This window comes from Ziziphus jujuba, chromosome 3, assembly GCF_031755915.1.
Source record: "Ziziphus jujuba cultivar Dongzao chromosome 3, ASM3175591v1".
Lineage (NCBI taxonomy): Eukaryota > Viridiplantae > Streptophyta > Magnoliopsida > Rosales > Rhamnaceae > Ziziphus > Ziziphus jujuba.
The window spans coordinates 8,282,817-8,302,487 of record NC_083381.1 but is presented as its reverse complement, the minus strand read 5'-3'; the positions used below and the strand labels follow the sequence as shown (position 1 = coordinate 8,302,487).

Here is a 19,671-nt window from a genome sequence, read left to right as displayed (position 1 = left end):
TCCTGGTGCGTCGGAGGTCCGGTGGCCGTGAAATTTGGTGGGTAGGCCGGACTTGAGGAGGTGGTGAGGGTGGCTGGCGTGTGTGGCTTGAAAATGGCCGGAAACAGGGCAAACGGCGGTGGCCTGCGATGGAGGGAAAATCGCCGCCGAGCTTCGCCGCCTCGATCCGGGCACGTCCGGCGACCAACGGCCGTGAGATTTTGGGGTTTGGCCGAAAATGGGAAGCCGCTTCCGCCTGGACGGTGCATGTAGCAAGAATCGGCCGGAAAATTGGACGATTCCGGCGGCCGGTCGATTTTCTCTTTCTTTCTCTCTCCTTTCTCTCTTTCTCTCTCCTCCCCGGCATTTTTGCCAAATAAAAGCCACCGTGGTGATAATGTTCATCACGTGGACCAATCAGGTGATGACACGTGGTGTTACTGTACACTTAAGCCAGATATAATAAAATATTACGGTATCCGACAAATTTCAAACATCCATAACTTTTTAACCAAATGTCCGATTTAAGCGTGCCGCTAGTCTATGAGCTCGTATCGACGAGTACTTTACAACCATACAAGAGTCAAAACAAAATTACACAACAAGAAGAAGTCAACTCCCGGCACCTTTTGGATTGTTTGCACCTCGACTTGTTTTGCCCATAACTTTCAAACCGTAGCTTCGTTTTCGACGTGCTACTAGTCTATGAACTCGGGGCATCATGCACTTCGCCACGGTACCCTAGTCAACTAGAAATTCCAACTAGGAAAAAAAGTCAACTTTTGACCCCCCTCAGTCAACGTGCACGGATTCCTATGTGATTTGGGACGGGGTGTTACAACCTCCCCCCCTTATAAAAAATTTCATCCTCGAAATTCCGCACGTCACTGGAACAGATAAGGGTACTGATCACGCATCTGCGCTTCGGGCTCCCACGTTGCTTCCTCAGCTAAATGGTTCCGCCATAAAACTTTAACTAGAGGAATAGTCTTGTTATGTAGCACCCGCTCCTCGCGATCCAAAATCTGCACTGGCTGCTCCACATACGAAAGATCTTCCCTTAATTCTATGTCAGGAGTCTCGAGTACGTGCGAGGGGTCTGCAATATACCTCCGTAGCATCGAAACATGAAACACGTTGTGCACTCGGGCTAGCTCTTCCGGTAACGCCAACCTATAAGTCACAGGGCCAATCCTCTCCGTAATCTCGTAAGGCCCAATATAACGAGGACCCAACTTACCTCGTCGACCAAAGCGTACGACTCCTTTCCATGGAGATAGCTTTAGGAATACCCAATCTCCTACTTCGAATTCCAAATCCTTCCTACGCACATCGGCGTAACTCTTCTGTCGATCTTGAGCAACCTTCAATCGGTCCTTAATGATTTTCACCTTGTCCAAAGTCATCCTTAAATATTCAGATCCAACCACATTATTCGTTGCAAGGAGTCTCTCTTCTCCTACCTCACTCCAACATAAAGGTGTCCGACACTGCCTCCCATATAAAGCTTCATACGGGGACATCCCAATACTCGCCTGATAACTGTTGTTGTAGACAAATTCTATCAATGGCAATTGTTCATCCCAGCTACCACGAAATTGCATAACACACGACCTTAGCATGTCTTCTAATGTCTGAATTGTGCGCTCAGCTTGTCCATCAGATTGCGGGTGAAAAGCGGTGCTGTAGTTAAGTCTTGCTCCTAGTGCATCCGCCAACTTCCGCCATACTCGTGAAGTAAAACGCGGATCTCGATCGGAGACGATGGCTAACGGTACCCCATGAAGACTTACAATACGTTGCACGAACAACTGGGCTAACTTCTCGGGTGAAAAACGTTCTCGTACCGGTAAGAAGTGTGCCGACTTGGTAAGACGATCGATGATTACCCAAATGCCGTCATACCTTCTAGGTGTGGAAAGAAGCTTGAATACAAAGTCCATGTTGAGTTCTTCCCACTTCCACACGGGAATCGGTAAGGATTGGAGTAGTCCTAAAGGCTTCTGTCTTTCTGCCTTTACTTGTTGACAGATCAAACACTTTGATACAAAATCTGCCACTTCTCTCTTCATGCCAATCCACCAATAATACTTAACAAGCGTTTGGTACATTTTGGTACTTCCAGGATGCATCGCATACATCGAGCTATGCGCCTCTTCTAAAATCTCCTTCTTGAGTTCTGGGATATCAGGAACGCAAAGTCGTCCTTTATACACGAGGGCTCCATCCCTCCTTATGGAGAACTCCGGATCAAGACCTTCTTGTACCTTGCCCTTAATCCTTCTCAATTTAGGATCTTCCATTTGAGTCTCCAATATACGATCCACCAACACCGGTCGCACCTGAAAACTAGCCATAAGAACTCCCGAAGGATGCATATGCATTAACACCCCCATCTTCTTCAACTCCACCATAAGAGGTAGTTGGATGGCTTGGATGTGAGCAAGAGATCCAATAGCCTTCCTACTCAAAGCATCTGCCACTACATTCGCCTTGCCTGGGTGATAATCAATCACACAGTCATAATCCTTCAACAACTCCATCCATCTCCTTTGCCTCATATTTAACTCCTTCTGAGTGAAAATGTACTTGAGGCTTTTGTGGTCGGTATAAATTTGGCATGTGACCCCATACAAGTAGTGTCTCCACTTCTTTAAAGCAAAGACTACCGCCGCCAATTCTAAGTCATGCGTAGGGTAATTCTGTTCGTGCTGCTTCAATTGACGTGATGCGTACGCTACCACCCTTTGATTCTGCATTAGCACGCAACCCAACCCTTGATGGGATGCATCACAATAGACTTCAAAACCTTCATTCCCATTAGGTAAAGTTAAGACAGATGCGAATGTCAACCTTTGCTCCAACTCCTGATAACTCTGTTCACACCTGTCCGTCCAACTAAATTCAACCTTCTTTCTGGTTAAATTATGAAGCGGTCCAGCAATTTTCGAAAACCTTTCTATAAAATGACGGTAATATCCTGCTAATCCAAGAAAACTTCGTACTTCCCTCACAGTGGTAGGGCGCTCCCAACTCAACACTGCCTTCACCTTATCGGGGTCCACATAGATGCCTTCGGCTGACACGATATGTCCGAGAAAACCCACTTGATTCAACCAGAACTCACACTTGTCGAATTTAGCTTATAGCTGATGCTGCCTTAGAGTTTGGAGCACTCTCTTCAAATGTCTCACGTGCTCTTCTTGGCTCCTTGAATAGATCAGGATGTCATCTATAAATACAATGACAAACGATCCAAATACGGACGAAACACCCTATTCATCAAATCCATAAAAGCTGCTGGGGCATTGGTGAGTCCGAACGACATCACTAGGAATTCATAATGTCCGTACCTCGTCCTAAAGGCAGTTTTAGGAATGTCCGACTCTCGGATCCTTAACTGATGGTATCCAGATCTCAAGTCGATCTTGGAGAACACTTTGGCACCCTGGAGTTGGTCAAAGAGATCATCTATCATTGGCAACGGATAGCGATTAGGGATGGTGACCTTATTGAGTTGCCGGTAGTCGATACATAGTCTTATACTACCATCCTTCTTCTTCACAAACAAAACTGGAGCTCCTCATGGTGATATGCTTGGTCTAATAAACCCCTTATCTACCAAATCTTACAATCGGACCTTTAGCTCCCTTAGCTCTACTGGAGCCATCTGATACGGCGGTAGAGAAATAGGCACAGTACCCGGAATTAATTCAATGGGAAAGTCGACTTCCCTTTCCGGAGGCAATCCTGGTAACTCCTCAGGAAACACATCCGGAAAATCCCGCACAACGAGCATGTCTTCCAACCTGACCCCACTTACTCGGGTATCTATCACAGGAGCCAAATACCCTTGGCAACCTTTATTCAGTAGCTTCTTGGTGGTAAGGGTAGATATCAACCTCGGCAAGGGCCTCCCAACTTCCCCACAGAATACCACTTCTGGCAACCCTGGCCTCCTGAATGTAACTTCTTTACTAAAGCAATCTACGGATGCATGGTTCCTTGCCAACCAATCCATGCCCAAGATTACATCAAGTCCGGATAGATCCAACAGGATCAAGTCCGCTTCCATCACTTGATCTTCGATGCAGAAGAAACATTCCTTGATTAACTGGCTAGGCCACAAGGATTCTCCGATAGGAGTGGCTATTTCTAGCAGACATTCTAAAGGAGTAGGGGTCATACCGACCCGAACGACAAATGCTCTTGAGATAAACGAATGTGTTGCTCCCGGGTCTATAAGCACACGTGCATCATTACCAAAAATATTCAAAGTACCTGTAACAACGTCAGGCGTAGTCCTGGCTTCCTGCTGCATCATAGCAAACACCCGACCTTAACCTGTCTGCTGGGGTTTCCTTCCTCTACCTCGACTTGATCCTGCAGACGGTTGGGCTGATCCCGAAGAAGCTCCTACTGCCTGACTCCCCTGGGAACTCTGACCTGGAAATACACCAGTATGCTGCGCTCGTCGACCTGCTTCTAGCACACTACCACTACCATAAGGGCACTCCCTCCTTATGTGGCCTGGCTGCCCACACTGAAAGCATAAACCATCCATCTGACACGGCCCAGAGTGCTTCCTCCTACAAATTGGACAAATCCGCGGAGAACCAAAGTGTGACTGCTGATACGAGCTTGTATCCCCACTGATCGAATGGCGAGCTGACTGGGGCATACGATAACTACCTCGCCTCTGAAATCTGCCTCGTGGGCTTAACCCATCACTATCTGAGCCTGAACTATGGCTTTTCTTAGCTGCCCCCTGTCGAGGTACCCCACTATATGAACCTTCGAATGATCTGCGCCTCGAGGGTCTGCGCATCTCCGCCTGTCTCTCTAGCTCAAGCGCTACATCCCTGGCGGACTGATAAGTGGGATGTACTGATCCAGAAAGGGTGAAGGCTATGTTCTCGTTCAAGCCGTCTATGAACCTCACCTTCTTCGCATGATCATCGGGAATCATGTGCATGCAGAATTCTGATAGTTCCCCAAATCTTCTCTCGTACTCGGACACTGTCATGTTCCCCTGTCGCAATTTCTCGAACTCTCTCCTTCTTGCCTCACGATAGGCAGGAGGACAATACTCAGTAGAGAAGGCAACCTTAAACTGATCCCACGTATGCCTTCTGCGAGTCTTTTCTATTTGCCACCATTTTCGGGCGTCTCCTTCTAACATGAAACCAGAAATCCTCACCATATCCTCTTCGGGGCACTGCATCCCCTCTTCCAAGATTTTCTCCATGTTGGATAGCTAATTCATGGCTGCAGCTGGGCCTTGGCTTCCATCGAAATTCACGGCTCCTAAACGTTGAGCCTGATCCACGGATCAATTACTAGAGCTTGAACCTCCTAAGGCTCTAGTTAGTTGAGAGACCAGATTTCTAAGGCTCGATCTACTCCCTGAACTCTCAGCCGAGCGTTCCCGAGTTCTACGTGTGTCCCGCCTGCTCATCGTAGCAAATTCTGAGGAACAAACAAGAGTTTAGAAACAGGGACACTTAAGCACGATTACAAAAGGAAGAATTGACGGATGGGCTCTACAGCAATGCACAGTCCCTTAGGATTACAAGAACCTATGCTCTGATACCAACTGTCAGGACCCGCCCAGAATTCCTTCCCCAGAACCCTAGACAAGCCCTAATCCCAAGGAAATACCACCGAACCTTCCAACGGAAAATCCGGCAGCACCTCCCCTAAGGGTAGGACTTACCAAAAATCACCTGCACTGAAAACACACTTCTATACTCATCCTCTTATTCCTCCCGCAAAACTACAAATTGTTTCCACAAATTTACAGCACTTCACAACAATAACTGCAGCCCAGTGCATAAATAAAATATAAGTGTCCAAATAGTATACAGAGCTTCATGAAGTGCTAATCAACAGAAAAATACAACACAGATGAAAGAAATAATACAACTGAAAGGAATGAGTACAAAAGTACTTCTCGAAACACGATAGCGGCGGAGAACTGGTTCGCCCCGGAAGAACGTCTATCACCCCTTGCACCTAAGGGAACGGAACTTAAAAACGTGAGATACTAATCATCTCAATGAGTGACCCTAGCTACTGAACACTTTTAATAATAATAATAATAATAATATAACAAATAAGAGAATTGAATTAATACCAATAATTAAAAAATAGATAATAATAACAGTTGGAAATAATAATTTTCCCTCAAAACTCTCACTAATCACTCCGTTGGAAATGTTCCCTTTTAAAACAATTTCACAAAACCCGATATTCGTACTTCCCGAAAACCAAGGGATCAAACCATTTGATAAACAATAAATAAATAAATACCCCCATATATAATTAAAATGTAGTAAATCATAATAAATAACTTTGAACACTTTTGGGGTTTGGAACTTTATCTGAAAATTTACATTTGATGCACCACACCATATACCGGTGATGCCCTCCGATACCCAGCGTCCTGAGCACCGACTGGCGGCGAGATTAAAGAGAGAAACTTGCAAACAGCACTTCGGTGTCCCGACAGTACCGCTGTTGAAACCGTCATCCCGGCCAAGGAGGGGGGCGGCTGTGGCCAATATCAAACTTGCCTGCCCACGGTCCAAATGGCAACTCACGGGAGACATAATACTTGTGCGCTAAACCACATATACATATACCAGAACACCAATACTGTATGAATGCGTCTAAAATAATTATTTAATTAACCGTACCTTTCTTTCCAAAATTACCATGGAAAATATACTAAAATTTCACACTTACCATCCCACATATTTTTATTTAACAAACCGGTACGAAAACATCGATAACAAATAAAATCATAATTTTTCTCCTAATACGAGGTTCAATAAATAAAATACCGTGGGCATAATTATAAAATTAAACCACCAATTTAACAAATATTTTCATAAAATATTTAAACCAATTATGCCCAAGTTAATTTTTAAAACCACATATGATTATTACCGAAATATACTTTGCTCATGCATAATAAATAAATTAAATCACAATAAAATCATAATTAAATTGTTCCACATGAGCATAATTTAAATACCAATTAAACACCAATTAAACATAATTAATTGCCCAAAATATTTTTAAAGGTGGGTCACTCACCTTAAGCGCGTATATTAGCTAAGATCCTCCGCAGGATCAACTCCACTACACGTACGCGCACCTAAAACATCCACAGTATACCAACCAAATATATTATATTTTAATCGGATAACTCCCAAATGGGTACGCGGGGAGCGAACACAAACGACATCTAAAAGTTACGAGTTATATACCGAATCGAAGCTTGAGTGATGAGGATCACATATTCGGTCTTACTTTCTGGTGATCGGACCCAAGGTGGCCGGAATCTCACCGGAAAGCTTTCGGGATTCGACTTCTCAATTCTCCCAAACCATTGCGAATTGGTGGAAAAGAATGACAGATTTGGATTCAGGAGGTCGAAATCAGTGGATAGGGACCGGCGATGCAATTAGGTACTCGCCGGAACAGTAACTTCCGGCGAGCTGCCGCGATCACCGACAACCGTCGCCGGCGGCGGCGTGTACGGTGGCTGTTGGCTGAGATTTTTGGCAGTTTTGTAGATCGAGGGGAGAGGATTCCAACGGGACCGGCGGTGAGGCAAACGGAGGCCGGACGGCGGAGAAATTGGGGTTTGAAGATTTTCGGCCCCTCAGCGAAAAACGCTCCGATCCCGGTGCGTCGGATGTCCGGTGGCCATGAAATTTGGTGGGTAAGCCTGAATTGAGGAGGTGGTGAGGGGTGGCTGGCGTGTGTGGCCTAAAAATGGCCGAAAACAGGGCAAACGGCGGTGGCCGGCGGTGGAGGGAAAATCCCTACCGAGCTTCGCCGCCTCGATCCGAGCTCGTCCGGCGACCAACGGCTGTGAGATTTTGGGGTTTGGCCGAAAATGGGAAGCCGCTTCCACCTGGCCAGCGCGTGTAGCAAGAATCAACCGGAAAATTGGACGATTCCAGCGGCCGGTCGATTTTCTCTCTCTCTCTCTCTCTCTCCTCTCTCTCTTTCTCTCTCCTCCCCGGTGTTTTTGCCAAATAAAAGCGACCGTGGTGACACTGTTCATCCACATGGACCAATCAGGTGATGACACGTGGTGTTACTGTGCACTTAAGCCAGATATAATAAAATATTACGGTATCCGTCAAACTTCAAACGTCCATAACTTTTTAACCAAATGTCTGATTTAAGTGTGCCGCTAGTCTATAAACTCGTATCGACGAGTACTTTACAACCATACAAGAGTCAAAACAAAATTACACAACAAGAAAAAGTCAACTCCCGGCACCTTTTGGACTGTTTGCACCTCGACTTGTTTTGCCCATAACTTTCAAACCGTAGCTTCATTTTTGACGTGCTACTAGTCTACGAATTCGGGGTATCATGCACTTCACCACAGTATCCTGGTTAACTAGAAATTCCAACTAGGATAAAAAGTCAACTTTTGACCCCCCTCGGTCAACGTGCACGGATTCCGGTGTGATTTGGGACGGGGTGTTACAATGGCAACATCATATTAGTTCACCTCTGATCGTCACAATCGACCCCTTATGTGATCCATTGTCCTCGCTAGCATACTTCCAGCAGGTACAAGCTTTAATACCCAAATAAAATCAAAAATTATTTTTTTATTATTGTACTATGTTACACATTGAGATATTTTTATTTTTTATTTTTTATTTTTTAATTTATTCCCTTAGGTTCAAGCAGTTCACGAACAGGTTACCTTGCACATCACTTGTCATTTATGTATTTTCTATAGTAGCAACAATATTTTATCTTTCATTGCTTTGTTTTTATCTTTCTACACTTGTATATGTTTTTTGAATAATCTATATTTATAATTACTCTTACAATACTCTAATCTAAAGTATGAACATGCTAGTGACCATAGTATGTATGTTTAGTAATAGCCTATAGTGTAATGGGCTACAATTGTTTATTGTATATGGGAACTTGTATACTATTGTGGCTTTATCTATAGATATCAAGTTATTATTTTATATTGCATAAGTTAGTTGTTCTTTGTTTAGGTAAGGTTCTATTGGATTTTCTATAAAGATTGCTCAGTAGGACTTCTTTAGATGAGACCATCTGAGTTCACGGGAATGTTCTTGAAACAAGTCCTATTAGCTTGGTATCAGAGTCTATACCTAATCGGAAGTATGTTAATGAAGATGTTTAAGTCCTAATCGGAAGTATGTTAATGAAGATGTTTAAGTCCTAAGGAAGGTTTATTGTTAGACCTATAAACCTTGAAGGATGCAAGGAAAAATGGGCAAAATCAATGAACAATACATTAAAGTGATTGTGACGATCAAGGGTGAACTAGTGTGATGCTATTAGGGTAAGTGTAGGCAGGTGAGAGGCACCGACAGACTATCTTACTAGTAAAGGCCGCTTGATATCCAATCCCACATCGCTTGAGTGTAGAATGATAATGATTCAAATGTAACGTAAATAAGCTCTCTTAACAACCGAAACATTTTCAAAGTGGTTGGCTTTAAAGTACAAATGAATTTTGGGATTAAGCATGCTCTAGTAAGAGCAATCCTAGCTAGAATGAATGACCTCCTAGAAAATCTGAATAATAAATCATATATTGTCTAGAATGCAGTGGCTAAATTGGAAACAATATTGGTGGAATAAGAGAGTGAAAAGACACCAATGAAAGAGGCATTACGTAAAGTTCTTGGGGCTATAGTCTGCTACCAACTTGACTAGCACTTTGTTGGTAATCCTATGCTTAAATCAACAAGTATAATTTTATAAGAGAAGTTTGCCAGCTTAACATATTATGTCATTTTTTCTCTCGATAGTTATACATGTATGAATATTGATTGATTTCTTTATTACCAAAACAAATATATGTATATATTGATTGATTTCTTAAATTGTTCATTCCTAACAATTTCTTGTTACAAGTTATTAAGACCAAAAAAAAAAAAAAAGTTTCTTGTTATCTTCTAGTTACAATGAAAAATGTATATAGATCACATTCACATCGAGTCGAATTGATAATTTTATCATTAAATCTTTTGTTGTTAACCATTAAGTCACTTAATCAATTAGGATTTAAAACTTAAAAAAAGATCTAATATAGATTTAGTAATGTATTAAAACCCTATTTGGAGAAAATTAACTCTATAAAGGTTCGATGAACCATAAATGAAATTTTAAATCTTAGCTTTTGGAGTGATCTAATTGAAGTTTGGTTGCATGTACATATACATAGTTAGACTTATATCAAATTGACCTGATGTTTTCATCGCTAAATTTTCTTTTATTAGCAATTAGATCACTTCAATGATTAGGATTTAAAAAATAAAAAATAATTTAATATAGATTTAGTAACATACTAAAATCCTATTTAAGGAAAAGCGAATTAGTTTCCGATGAACCATTCTATGAAGTTGATCTACAAAGCAATTTTTTTTTTCTTTTTTTTTCAATGTTTATGGCATCCTCTAATTGAAGCGATCATATGTTTTAGGGTTTCCTGTATTTCCAATCATTTTAATTCCAATTTTCCAATCTTTCCCTTGATTTTCAAGCCTTTAGTGTCTTTGATCAAATCTCCATCATCACTTGCTCATTCTTTCCATCTGCTCGACCTTTTTTTTTGTTTTTTTTTTGTTTTTTTTTCTTTTTGGTCAAATATGTTTGTGATTTCCTAGAGGAATCTAAATTTATATGTTCTACAATTAAATTAGCTATTGATCCTTGATTCTTCTCTTTGTTCTTGTAGAAGTTTTAATGGTCGGATAAGGTTGATGAGATATATTTGCTCTACACTGTGTTGATGAGGGAGGAAAGAAATAGAGTTGAAACAACAATATAATTTTTAAAAAAATTATGCATGATCAATTAATTTATATAGTTAAAGCATCTCTAATGGTTCTGTCCATTAGAATATATATAGTATGAAAGTTGGAAGATATTGATATTAATATGGCATAATGTCTATTTAACAGATCGTGACTTTTAAAAATTATTTTCCAATGGATTTTGTGAAAAATTCTAAATGATTAATTTTTTTACTTTTATTTTATTATTATTTATTTCCTATTTTGTGGAATATTTTGATTTCTCTTCGTCTTAGTGTACAAACATCCATGCCAGCCTATTCACGAAAACAAATGATTTAGGACTTTTGTTGGGGTTCCTGTTTAGATTCTAACAAGAAAGAAGAAAAAGATTATATTTTGTAATTTTAGCCATTAAACCCCAAAAAAATCTCAAGGGTATCATATTTTCATCATCTAGGTTTGCTTTATCCTAGACATTTTATTCTACCCATCAATCGTCTTTGATTCAATCCATATATCAATCTCCAAGTTCCATGGAACCCCCATCTAGTTAAAGAATACTTTTTTTGCGATCCAATATAGTATCAAACACTACTTCAACCCTTAAACAGAACTCTGAAAAAAATATATATATATATAATTTTTCAAGCAAATCCCAGAATCAATATGAGAATTTTATCTAGTAGTAGTTGGATAAATAAATAGAATGAACCCCACTAACAATTTCGGCCAAAATGGCCTAGGAGAGTAGTGAGAGTTTCTTCCTCTTTGGATTCCTTTAATTCTTTGTTCTTTTTTTTTTTTTTTTCCTGGTAATTTTTGCTTTCAATTTGTTGAATTTTTCTTCATCATGGGCAAATGACGATATGGTATATAATGTGTTGAATAAAACAGAGAAAGAAAGGAAATCGTTGCCAGTTGATGAAGGCCTCCTTGCAAGAGAGAGAAAAAAAAAAAAAAAAAAAAGAAGGTTCAATTTTTTTTAGAAAGAGAAAGTGGCGCTTTGGAAGAGAGAGAGATAAAGAGAGACTAAATTGGTAAATCAGCATATCTAACAGACTCTTCATAAATAAAAACTTTACTAAACAGTTTTTATTTTCTTTTCTACCATATCAACTTGATAGAGTTTTTTCACAAAAATTATTGGAGAGAATTTTTTTAAAATCTGTTTGTTTTTTGTTGGTATGCTAATTTTTAACACTGGATAGATCATTGAATATATTCTTAACAGAATTCATTGAAGAAGAATTATTAAGTATCACTATCCATTGAATAGTCATTATAGCTCATAAGCAATAACAGCTTATAAACACCATGCCAGATGCTTTTGTTATCCACTTGTTTGCTATCAAATGGAATGTAATTGCTCCACCAAAAACATATAGAATATGAGTGTGATGAGTGAGGTCACTATTACGACTTTATCCACTTGTTCACTGTCGAATGGAATGGGAGTCTTTTTTAAAAAATAGAATAAAATAAAAATTAAATTAAATGTGAATTAGTTAAAAAAAAAAAAACAAAAAAACAAAAAAGGATAATTTCATCTGCATACCACAAGGTTTGGTTTAATTACAAAAACTTTCTGAGTTTTAAAGAAATCATTTGCACCCCCTACTTTCTAACACCATTTTTTATTTTATTTTTTTGCTAAATCTACTTTCTCACACCATTTGAAATTGACCATGTCTCTCGTACATGCTTTGTGACAATTTTGAATTACTTTCTTACCCTTAATAAATAATTTTAAAATATCGTTGTTTCTTTTCCTCTTCCCATTCTCTTGTGTTTCCTTATTCTTATGGGTCTGCAAAGAAGGATTTCAAAGCTCCAAATATTTTTCAGTGAGAAGAGTTTCATTACCAAAATCGGATGAATCAAGCATGGAACCCACTAATGATGGTGGTATTGAGACCATATTATTTTGTTGCATCATTGTTTTTCTTCCTTTTCGTTTTGCTTGATTAATTCTTGCAAATTTAAAAAGCTTGGTCGTAGATTTTGCTATTAGAGGTAGTAATTTTTGTGAGACAATAGAGGTATTTAGCCATGCCTTTGGATTTTAGGCTTACAAATTTTATCCTCGTTTGAAATTTGAAGAGTCCAAATTAACAGAAACGGGAAGGAAAAATAAACATGGAAAAGATGAAAAAGTGGGAAGAAGAAGATGCTTGCTCTATTTTTACAGGTTCCAACATAACTATCTTTTTACAATTTCCTCTTACTTGATTAAAAGAGTTTTTTTTCATTATTGTAGTGATTTTTATCCTCATTTAAAGGTATACTAGTACTTTTCAGCCCTTTAAATGTTAATTTTAACAGAATTTGCCTTACAATAAGAGGCATAGATGATTCGTTAAATTTAAAGGAAGTGTTTGTATTTCAGCCAAACGGTAGAAAATTCAAATAAAATTATTCAAAAAAAAAAAAACTGTGATGTGAGTTTGATGAGCGAGGTTGGCCTAATAATATATCCTATCAAGAAAAACTTTTATATACAATTATTATATAGGTGAAAGTAATTTGTGTAACAAGTCATCATCAAGCATATAACAATATTATTGATTCAGTTAGTATACTGTTCAAATCTATGATACCGTAGTTAAGAAAAAATTGTTGTAGTAATCAAAAAGACATGTAACAATATTCATGTGAAAAATTATTGTAATTATCAAAATGGCATGTAAAATTACAGATTATGTTTAAAAAAAAAAAAAAGATTTATAGAAAACAAGAATATTCATTGCTGATGTAGGATTTTTTTAGTGCCATCGGAAAAGAAGAAGGGAAGGGGGAGAGGAAGATAAAGGGAAAAAAAAATTGACGTTTTGAAACTCCATACTTTCAATTCTGAGTATATGGCTGTTGAAATTATTCACTTGTCCTTCATCATTTAATTCTAACGGAAAGTAAATAGCTACAGGGTTGCATTTAATATCTTTTAAGCCAAAGGTATGACTTTTTAATTAGATCTAACTTCTATTTTTACTTGAATAATTAGATCTAACTTCAAGGTTATATGAAATATTCCCTAAAATATATATTATCAAACGTTGCGTCTCTCTCTTTCTTTCGTCTCTTTAGTCCACTCCTATATTTCCTTCATTTGGGACACGTCAATTCTTCTCTCCTAGGAATTACTCTGCCCCATCTTGCCTGCATGCATGGCCACTGAATTGCCACAAGCGTTCTTCTCCTCCACTCATATGTGGATCCGTTTGGATGTGTGGGTTTGGTCTCCTAGCTTTTATTGCATTTTCCCCGAAGTTGTCCCAACATTGTTTGTGGTTGTTCCATCCTTCTGGTGCCCACAATTAATTCTGCCAACCTAAATAAATAAATGATGATATAACCAGTTAAAAGTGGTTTTCAATAGTTGGATTCGGCAAGAACAGCTTCAATTCTTTTCTATATAAGAAGGTCATGAACACAGCATAATCTTTATCCAAGCAATTCCTCCTTCAAATTGTTTTTCTCAAAGTCACATTTTCATATCTGAAGAGAAAAATGTCCCTCGTCCAAAAACAAGAGACAGATATAGAAGTCAAAGCCTCTGCTAATAAGATGTTTGATATTTGGAAGGATAAACCATACCAAATCCCTGATGCTGTACCAGACAAACTTCAGAGTTGTGAATTGCAAGAAGGTGAATGGGGAAAAGTGGGTTCCGTTCTCTCCTGGACTCACATTAAGGGTAAGACTAAAGCTTCAAATCCTACTTTCATTTTGGATTTACAAACCCCAATTCATTCGGTAAATATTCTATACTATCATGTCTATCATCTATTGATTTTCAAATCTCCACCTTTAAAAACATCTATAATTGATATATATATATATATATATATATAAGAGTATAAATATAAAAATTTTACCATAAAACTTTTAATTCAAATATCAATTGTTTTTATTAAAAATTAAATGATTTTCATTTATATTTTAAGTATATATCTGAAAAAAAAAAAAAAAACTCAGACTAATAATTTGTGTTTTGTTTTTCCCCTTTTTAATTATGAAGTTATAAACCAACATGAATAAATATCATTGTAGATTTTTAGAGTTTTTATTTATTTGTTTTCTCATTAGACTTAAAAAAATTTATTTTGATTTAATCTCACATACAATATATTTGTTTAAAAATTTGTTTTACTTCTACGTAGCCCCCCAAAATTAAACTTTCTGGCTCCGCCCTTGCATCTAAGAGTAATAAAGGAAGATGTGGTATTAAAACTATCACTTTGATCTAATGGATTTTTTATAATAAAAAACGATGCAAGCTTGATTAAATATATATCTATATATATATATATATACAATAATTCTCTATCCCTGATATATATATATATATATTTTTTTAAACTAATCTATCCTTGAGTTTTTTAAATCAAGATTTTTATGTATACTTGCTAAAGAATGTCATATTCCACTTTAGATTTTTAAATTTTTTCTTTTTAGAGAATATAATATATTCTAATTAATTTGGGGGATTTCACTCCAGCCTAGTCATACCATGCAACCAACCAATAAGTATAGTATTTGTCACATAAACATCCTTAGTGTATTAAATAAGGATTCCCTTATAAGAAACAAACTTATATACATATATATATTGATAGTAAAGTAAATTGACATATAAATATGGTTGTGTATATATTCTTTTGATATTAGGATATTTTTGTTATACATATAATCTAGTTCCTATCAAGTAAATCTAATTTTTTTACTATCAAAATTACCTTTTTTCAATCATTAGATTGCTTTAAAGGTTAATACGGTTGTAAATGGGCTCGAGCAGCTCGTGATTAGTTTGAGTTCAGTTTAATTTTAGCTCGCTCAAACTCGACTCATAAAGAAAACAAGGCAAGGTTGAGAAAGAAATAAGGCTCACGAGTTAATCTTGAACAATAAATAAAACCTCTGATTATCTTTTAAGGAGCTTGAATTGTTATTTATATGTATCTATATAAAAATTATATTATAAATTTAAATATATTGAATATTTATACTGCATAAACACTATTTTTTATATTTTAAATTTATAATTTTTAAAAAAAATAAATTAATTTTATAATAAAATTAATAGAATAAATGAAATTCATTAATAACTAATGTAAAAAATTTTATTTTAAGAAAACAAATATTTAAGTTTTTAAATTTTTATATTATAATGAGTTAAACTGAACTAAGCTCAAACTTTTAGTGAATAAGTTAAACCAAGCTTGAGTAAGTTATTTTAAAATTTACTGAGCTTGAACCAAACTTAAACACTCATAAAATCACATGAGTACGAGCTTGAGAATGCTAATATTTGATTTGACTCGACTCATTTACACCTCTGATGGTTAATATTTAAAAATACATTTATGATCATTTGGTTCTTACAAAGTTCAATTTGGTCAATTAGGTTTTATTTAGTCATTAAATTCATATTTGACAAATAATTAAATTTTATATAATTAGGTTTTAGTTTGAACTTTGCAAAGGAAGGAGAGATAGAGGGTCTAGCTTTTTGGAAAGGAAAAAAAGAAGAGAGAGCGTAAATTGCTGATTCAGTATGTCTAACAGACCATTCAGAAATAAAAGGTCATTTTGATAATTTATATTTTTTTTTTCAACCATCTCAGCTTAATTGAGCTATTGCATAGAACTATTAAAGAGAGTTTTTAAAAAAAAAAAAAAAAAACTACCCATTTATCTTATTAGGCAAACAATTGACAACCATTGAAGAATAAATATCTCCAATGGCTATATATTGTTAGATTTTTGTTTTTTTATTACATCAACAAAATAAATAATCATTCAAAAAAAAATTGTCCAATGGATCAATCTAAACATCTTATCCAAAAATTGGAAAAAACCCTTAATAAAGAAGAATTTTTATGTAGCAAAAACGAAAAGAAACAAAAGAAAAAAACAGTTATTTATTTATTTATTTATTGACATTAACAAACTAAGCATTAAACTAGGGAAAAAATTTTAATGAAAGAAATTTTTTAAGTTACAAAATTCGAAAAGATCAAAACATTAAAAATGTTAATGTATCTGAAAATTCTTTCCCCAGCTTAATGCTTTTTCTTTTTTCCTTCTTATTTTTTTCCATTTTTGCTACCTAAAATTTCTTCTTTGTTAAAGATTTTTCCCAATTTAATTTTTTAATTCTTTTCCATTTTTGCCACATAAAAATAACTTTTTTCCCAATTAATATTTTGGTTTTCTCTCATTTTGGCAGTAACTATTCCTTACTCTGTCTCAAAAAAAAAAAAATTAAATTAAATTAAAAAAAAAAGTTGATTTGGCAATTTAAAACCCGTATTAGCCACATGTCAAAATTTTAATAGAACGTTTTTGTAAAAGAAAATGGTCCTGCGGGCTTTACCAATAAAAGAAATGGTCCTATGTGCGCCCCCATACTTATATTTTAACGATTTTGCACTTTAATCTGAACATTTTACTGGTATTAACATTCATGGACTTTATAAACAATGTTTACAATCTCTCATTCATCAGAGAAAAAAAAAAAAATGTTTACAATCTCTAAGCTTTAAACATGTTTTAACTTCTTGTATTCGGAGATATTTCTTTTACATGTTAAAAAGATTGGTTGGCTACGTACAGTAGGTGGAAAGAGAAATTAGTTTTCTTTTTTTTTTTTTTTTTTGGGGACCAAAAAAAAAAAAGTGTGTTCAAATAGCTAAAAAAATTCATTATGTTTAAAGGTTAGATTCCAATTCATGAAGTTCAAGGGATATTGATGCTTAAAAAAATTAAAAAAATAAAAATTATTAATGTACTTTTACAGAGCATATCTGATATAAATAGCTTTTTAACATTGTAATTTTAAAATTTGATATTGATATGAGTTTTTTAATGATAAATGTTAATATTAATGTCAAATTTTAATATTGGTATTCCAATAAATATTAGACTTTAAATCTTATTAAATGATAATAGAATCCATATCTCAATAATTTAAATAATAATAATAATAATAATATATTCAATAAATGAAATGAAACTCACGGACTTGATATTGGAATACACTATTAATTGTGCCAATTGCAAATTTGGTGCAATTTCTATTGGAGAAGCCAAATGGAGAAATCTTGTTATATGTTAGCAATGACATATAAATAACAAGGTAACAGTGTATTCATTATTTTAGCGTGTTTAATTAAATTAAACTCTGGCTGGTCACAGATGGGAAAGCTAGAGTTGCTATAGAGAGAGTAGAAGCAATAGATGAAGAAAACAAATCGATCACTCTCAGAAAGATTGGAGGAGAATTTATGGAACACTTCAAGAGCTTCAATGTCACCATGCAATTTATTCCAAAAGGAGAAGGCAGCGTGGTGAAGTGGATTAGTGACTATGAAAAGCTTCATGATGGAATCCCAGACCCCAACCCCCAAATAGCAGCTGAATCTATTGTCCATATCATAAAAAATGTTGATGCTCTCCTTTTGAAGCCAAAAACGCAACACGCCTAGTGCTTCATCAATTCTGCAATCATGTTGTTTTCCAACAGCTTTTCCTATGCTTAAGGAGTAATAGCACCTATAACTCCTCAACTATGAGTATTTAAGAGTTGTTTTTTTTTTTTTTTTTTTTTTGGGGGGCAGATAACCCTTAAAATAGGAAGAGTATTGCATTTTAGTCCCTGTTTCATTTTCCATCCACTTTTTAACATATTTAGACATGTGCACATCACGTGATGCAGACCAAAGTGCATTTTTTTATCAGATTTTAAACATGGCCAACTATATAAAATTGCACTTTAATCCCTCTTATTTGACCTGCACATACATGAATTCGTTAAAAATTGGATGTAAATTGAAAAAGGGACTAAATTGGAATGCTCATCCTATTTCAAAGGGTCTGCCAAAAAAATAATCAAGGATGCAAATCACTGATAATTGAAAAGGCATAGGTGCTAGTAACCCTATGCTTAAATTATCAAGTATAATTTTATAATAAAAGTTTGCATGTTGTGTCACTTTTTATGTCTTTGGATAATAATTGCCTCACTTTTTTCTTTTCAAATGTACAGGTATATTTATATCAAGTTTCAATGAAGTTTATTTTTTCTAAATAAAATTTTAATATGTCACTAAATTCATATTTTATTATTTTTGAATTTTAAATCGTAACCTTTGATATAATCTATTAACTAATGAAGAAAAACTTTACATAAAAATTAGGTAGTCCTGATGTGATCTACACTGTATATATATATATATATATATATATAAATATATATAGAAATAATATAGTAAGAGACTTATGGAGCGTGACAAGACTACTCCTAGACCCAAAGTGGTCCCGTTTAGGAAAGCCTTGCTGAATTTCCTATCAAAATCAAGTAAAACCTTATTGTAATTAGATGTAATCCAACTGTATAGATAAGATAATCATAAATATTTTTAATGCAATTCTCACAAAAATATCAATCAAAAAATAATATAAAAGTCATAAGTATTGGATTAATTCAACAGAGTAATCTAAGTAGTACAATGAACAAATGCAAAATGTGGAAAATACTGAATATAGTGCATATATTGGAATTCAGTGAAAGAAAAACTATTTACCTTTATTAAAATCAAAGGAAAAAAGACAATACGTCAGTAGCAGAATACCATACAAACATCGAAAATTCCTAGACATGGTGGATGTAACTTGTTAGTTAAGGTCTAGAGGAACAATTTAAAAACAAAACTATGAGACAAGCTCTAAGTGGAATCAAATAAATATAAAAATAATCATTTATCATTGAAATAAGTGTCTCAAAACCTTACTTATATTCTTTGAAAAGTTCCCCTAAATTGAAGCCAGATCACTTTCTTACAATGTTAGATACAAATCTAGTGTCAAT

At 35.8% G+C, this 19,671-nt stretch overlaps 1 protein-coding gene across 1 annotated transcript; it reads left to right on the top strand.

Annotated features, from left to right (window-relative positions):
* Nucleotides 1-14,238: 14,238 nt before the first annotated feature.
* On the top strand, nucleotides 14,239-18,795 carry LOC107422142 (MLP-like protein 31). The gene is made up of 2 exons (XM_016031549.4): nucleotides 14,239-14,496; nucleotides 18,000-18,795. The coding sequence occupies exons 1-2, from the start codon at nucleotides 14,310-14,312 to the stop codon at nucleotides 18,287-18,289; spliced, it is 477 nt and encodes a 158-aa protein (XP_015887035.2). The 5' UTR covers nucleotides 14,239-14,309; the 3' UTR covers nucleotides 18,290-18,795.
* Nucleotides 18,796-19,671: the final 876 nt, after the last annotated feature.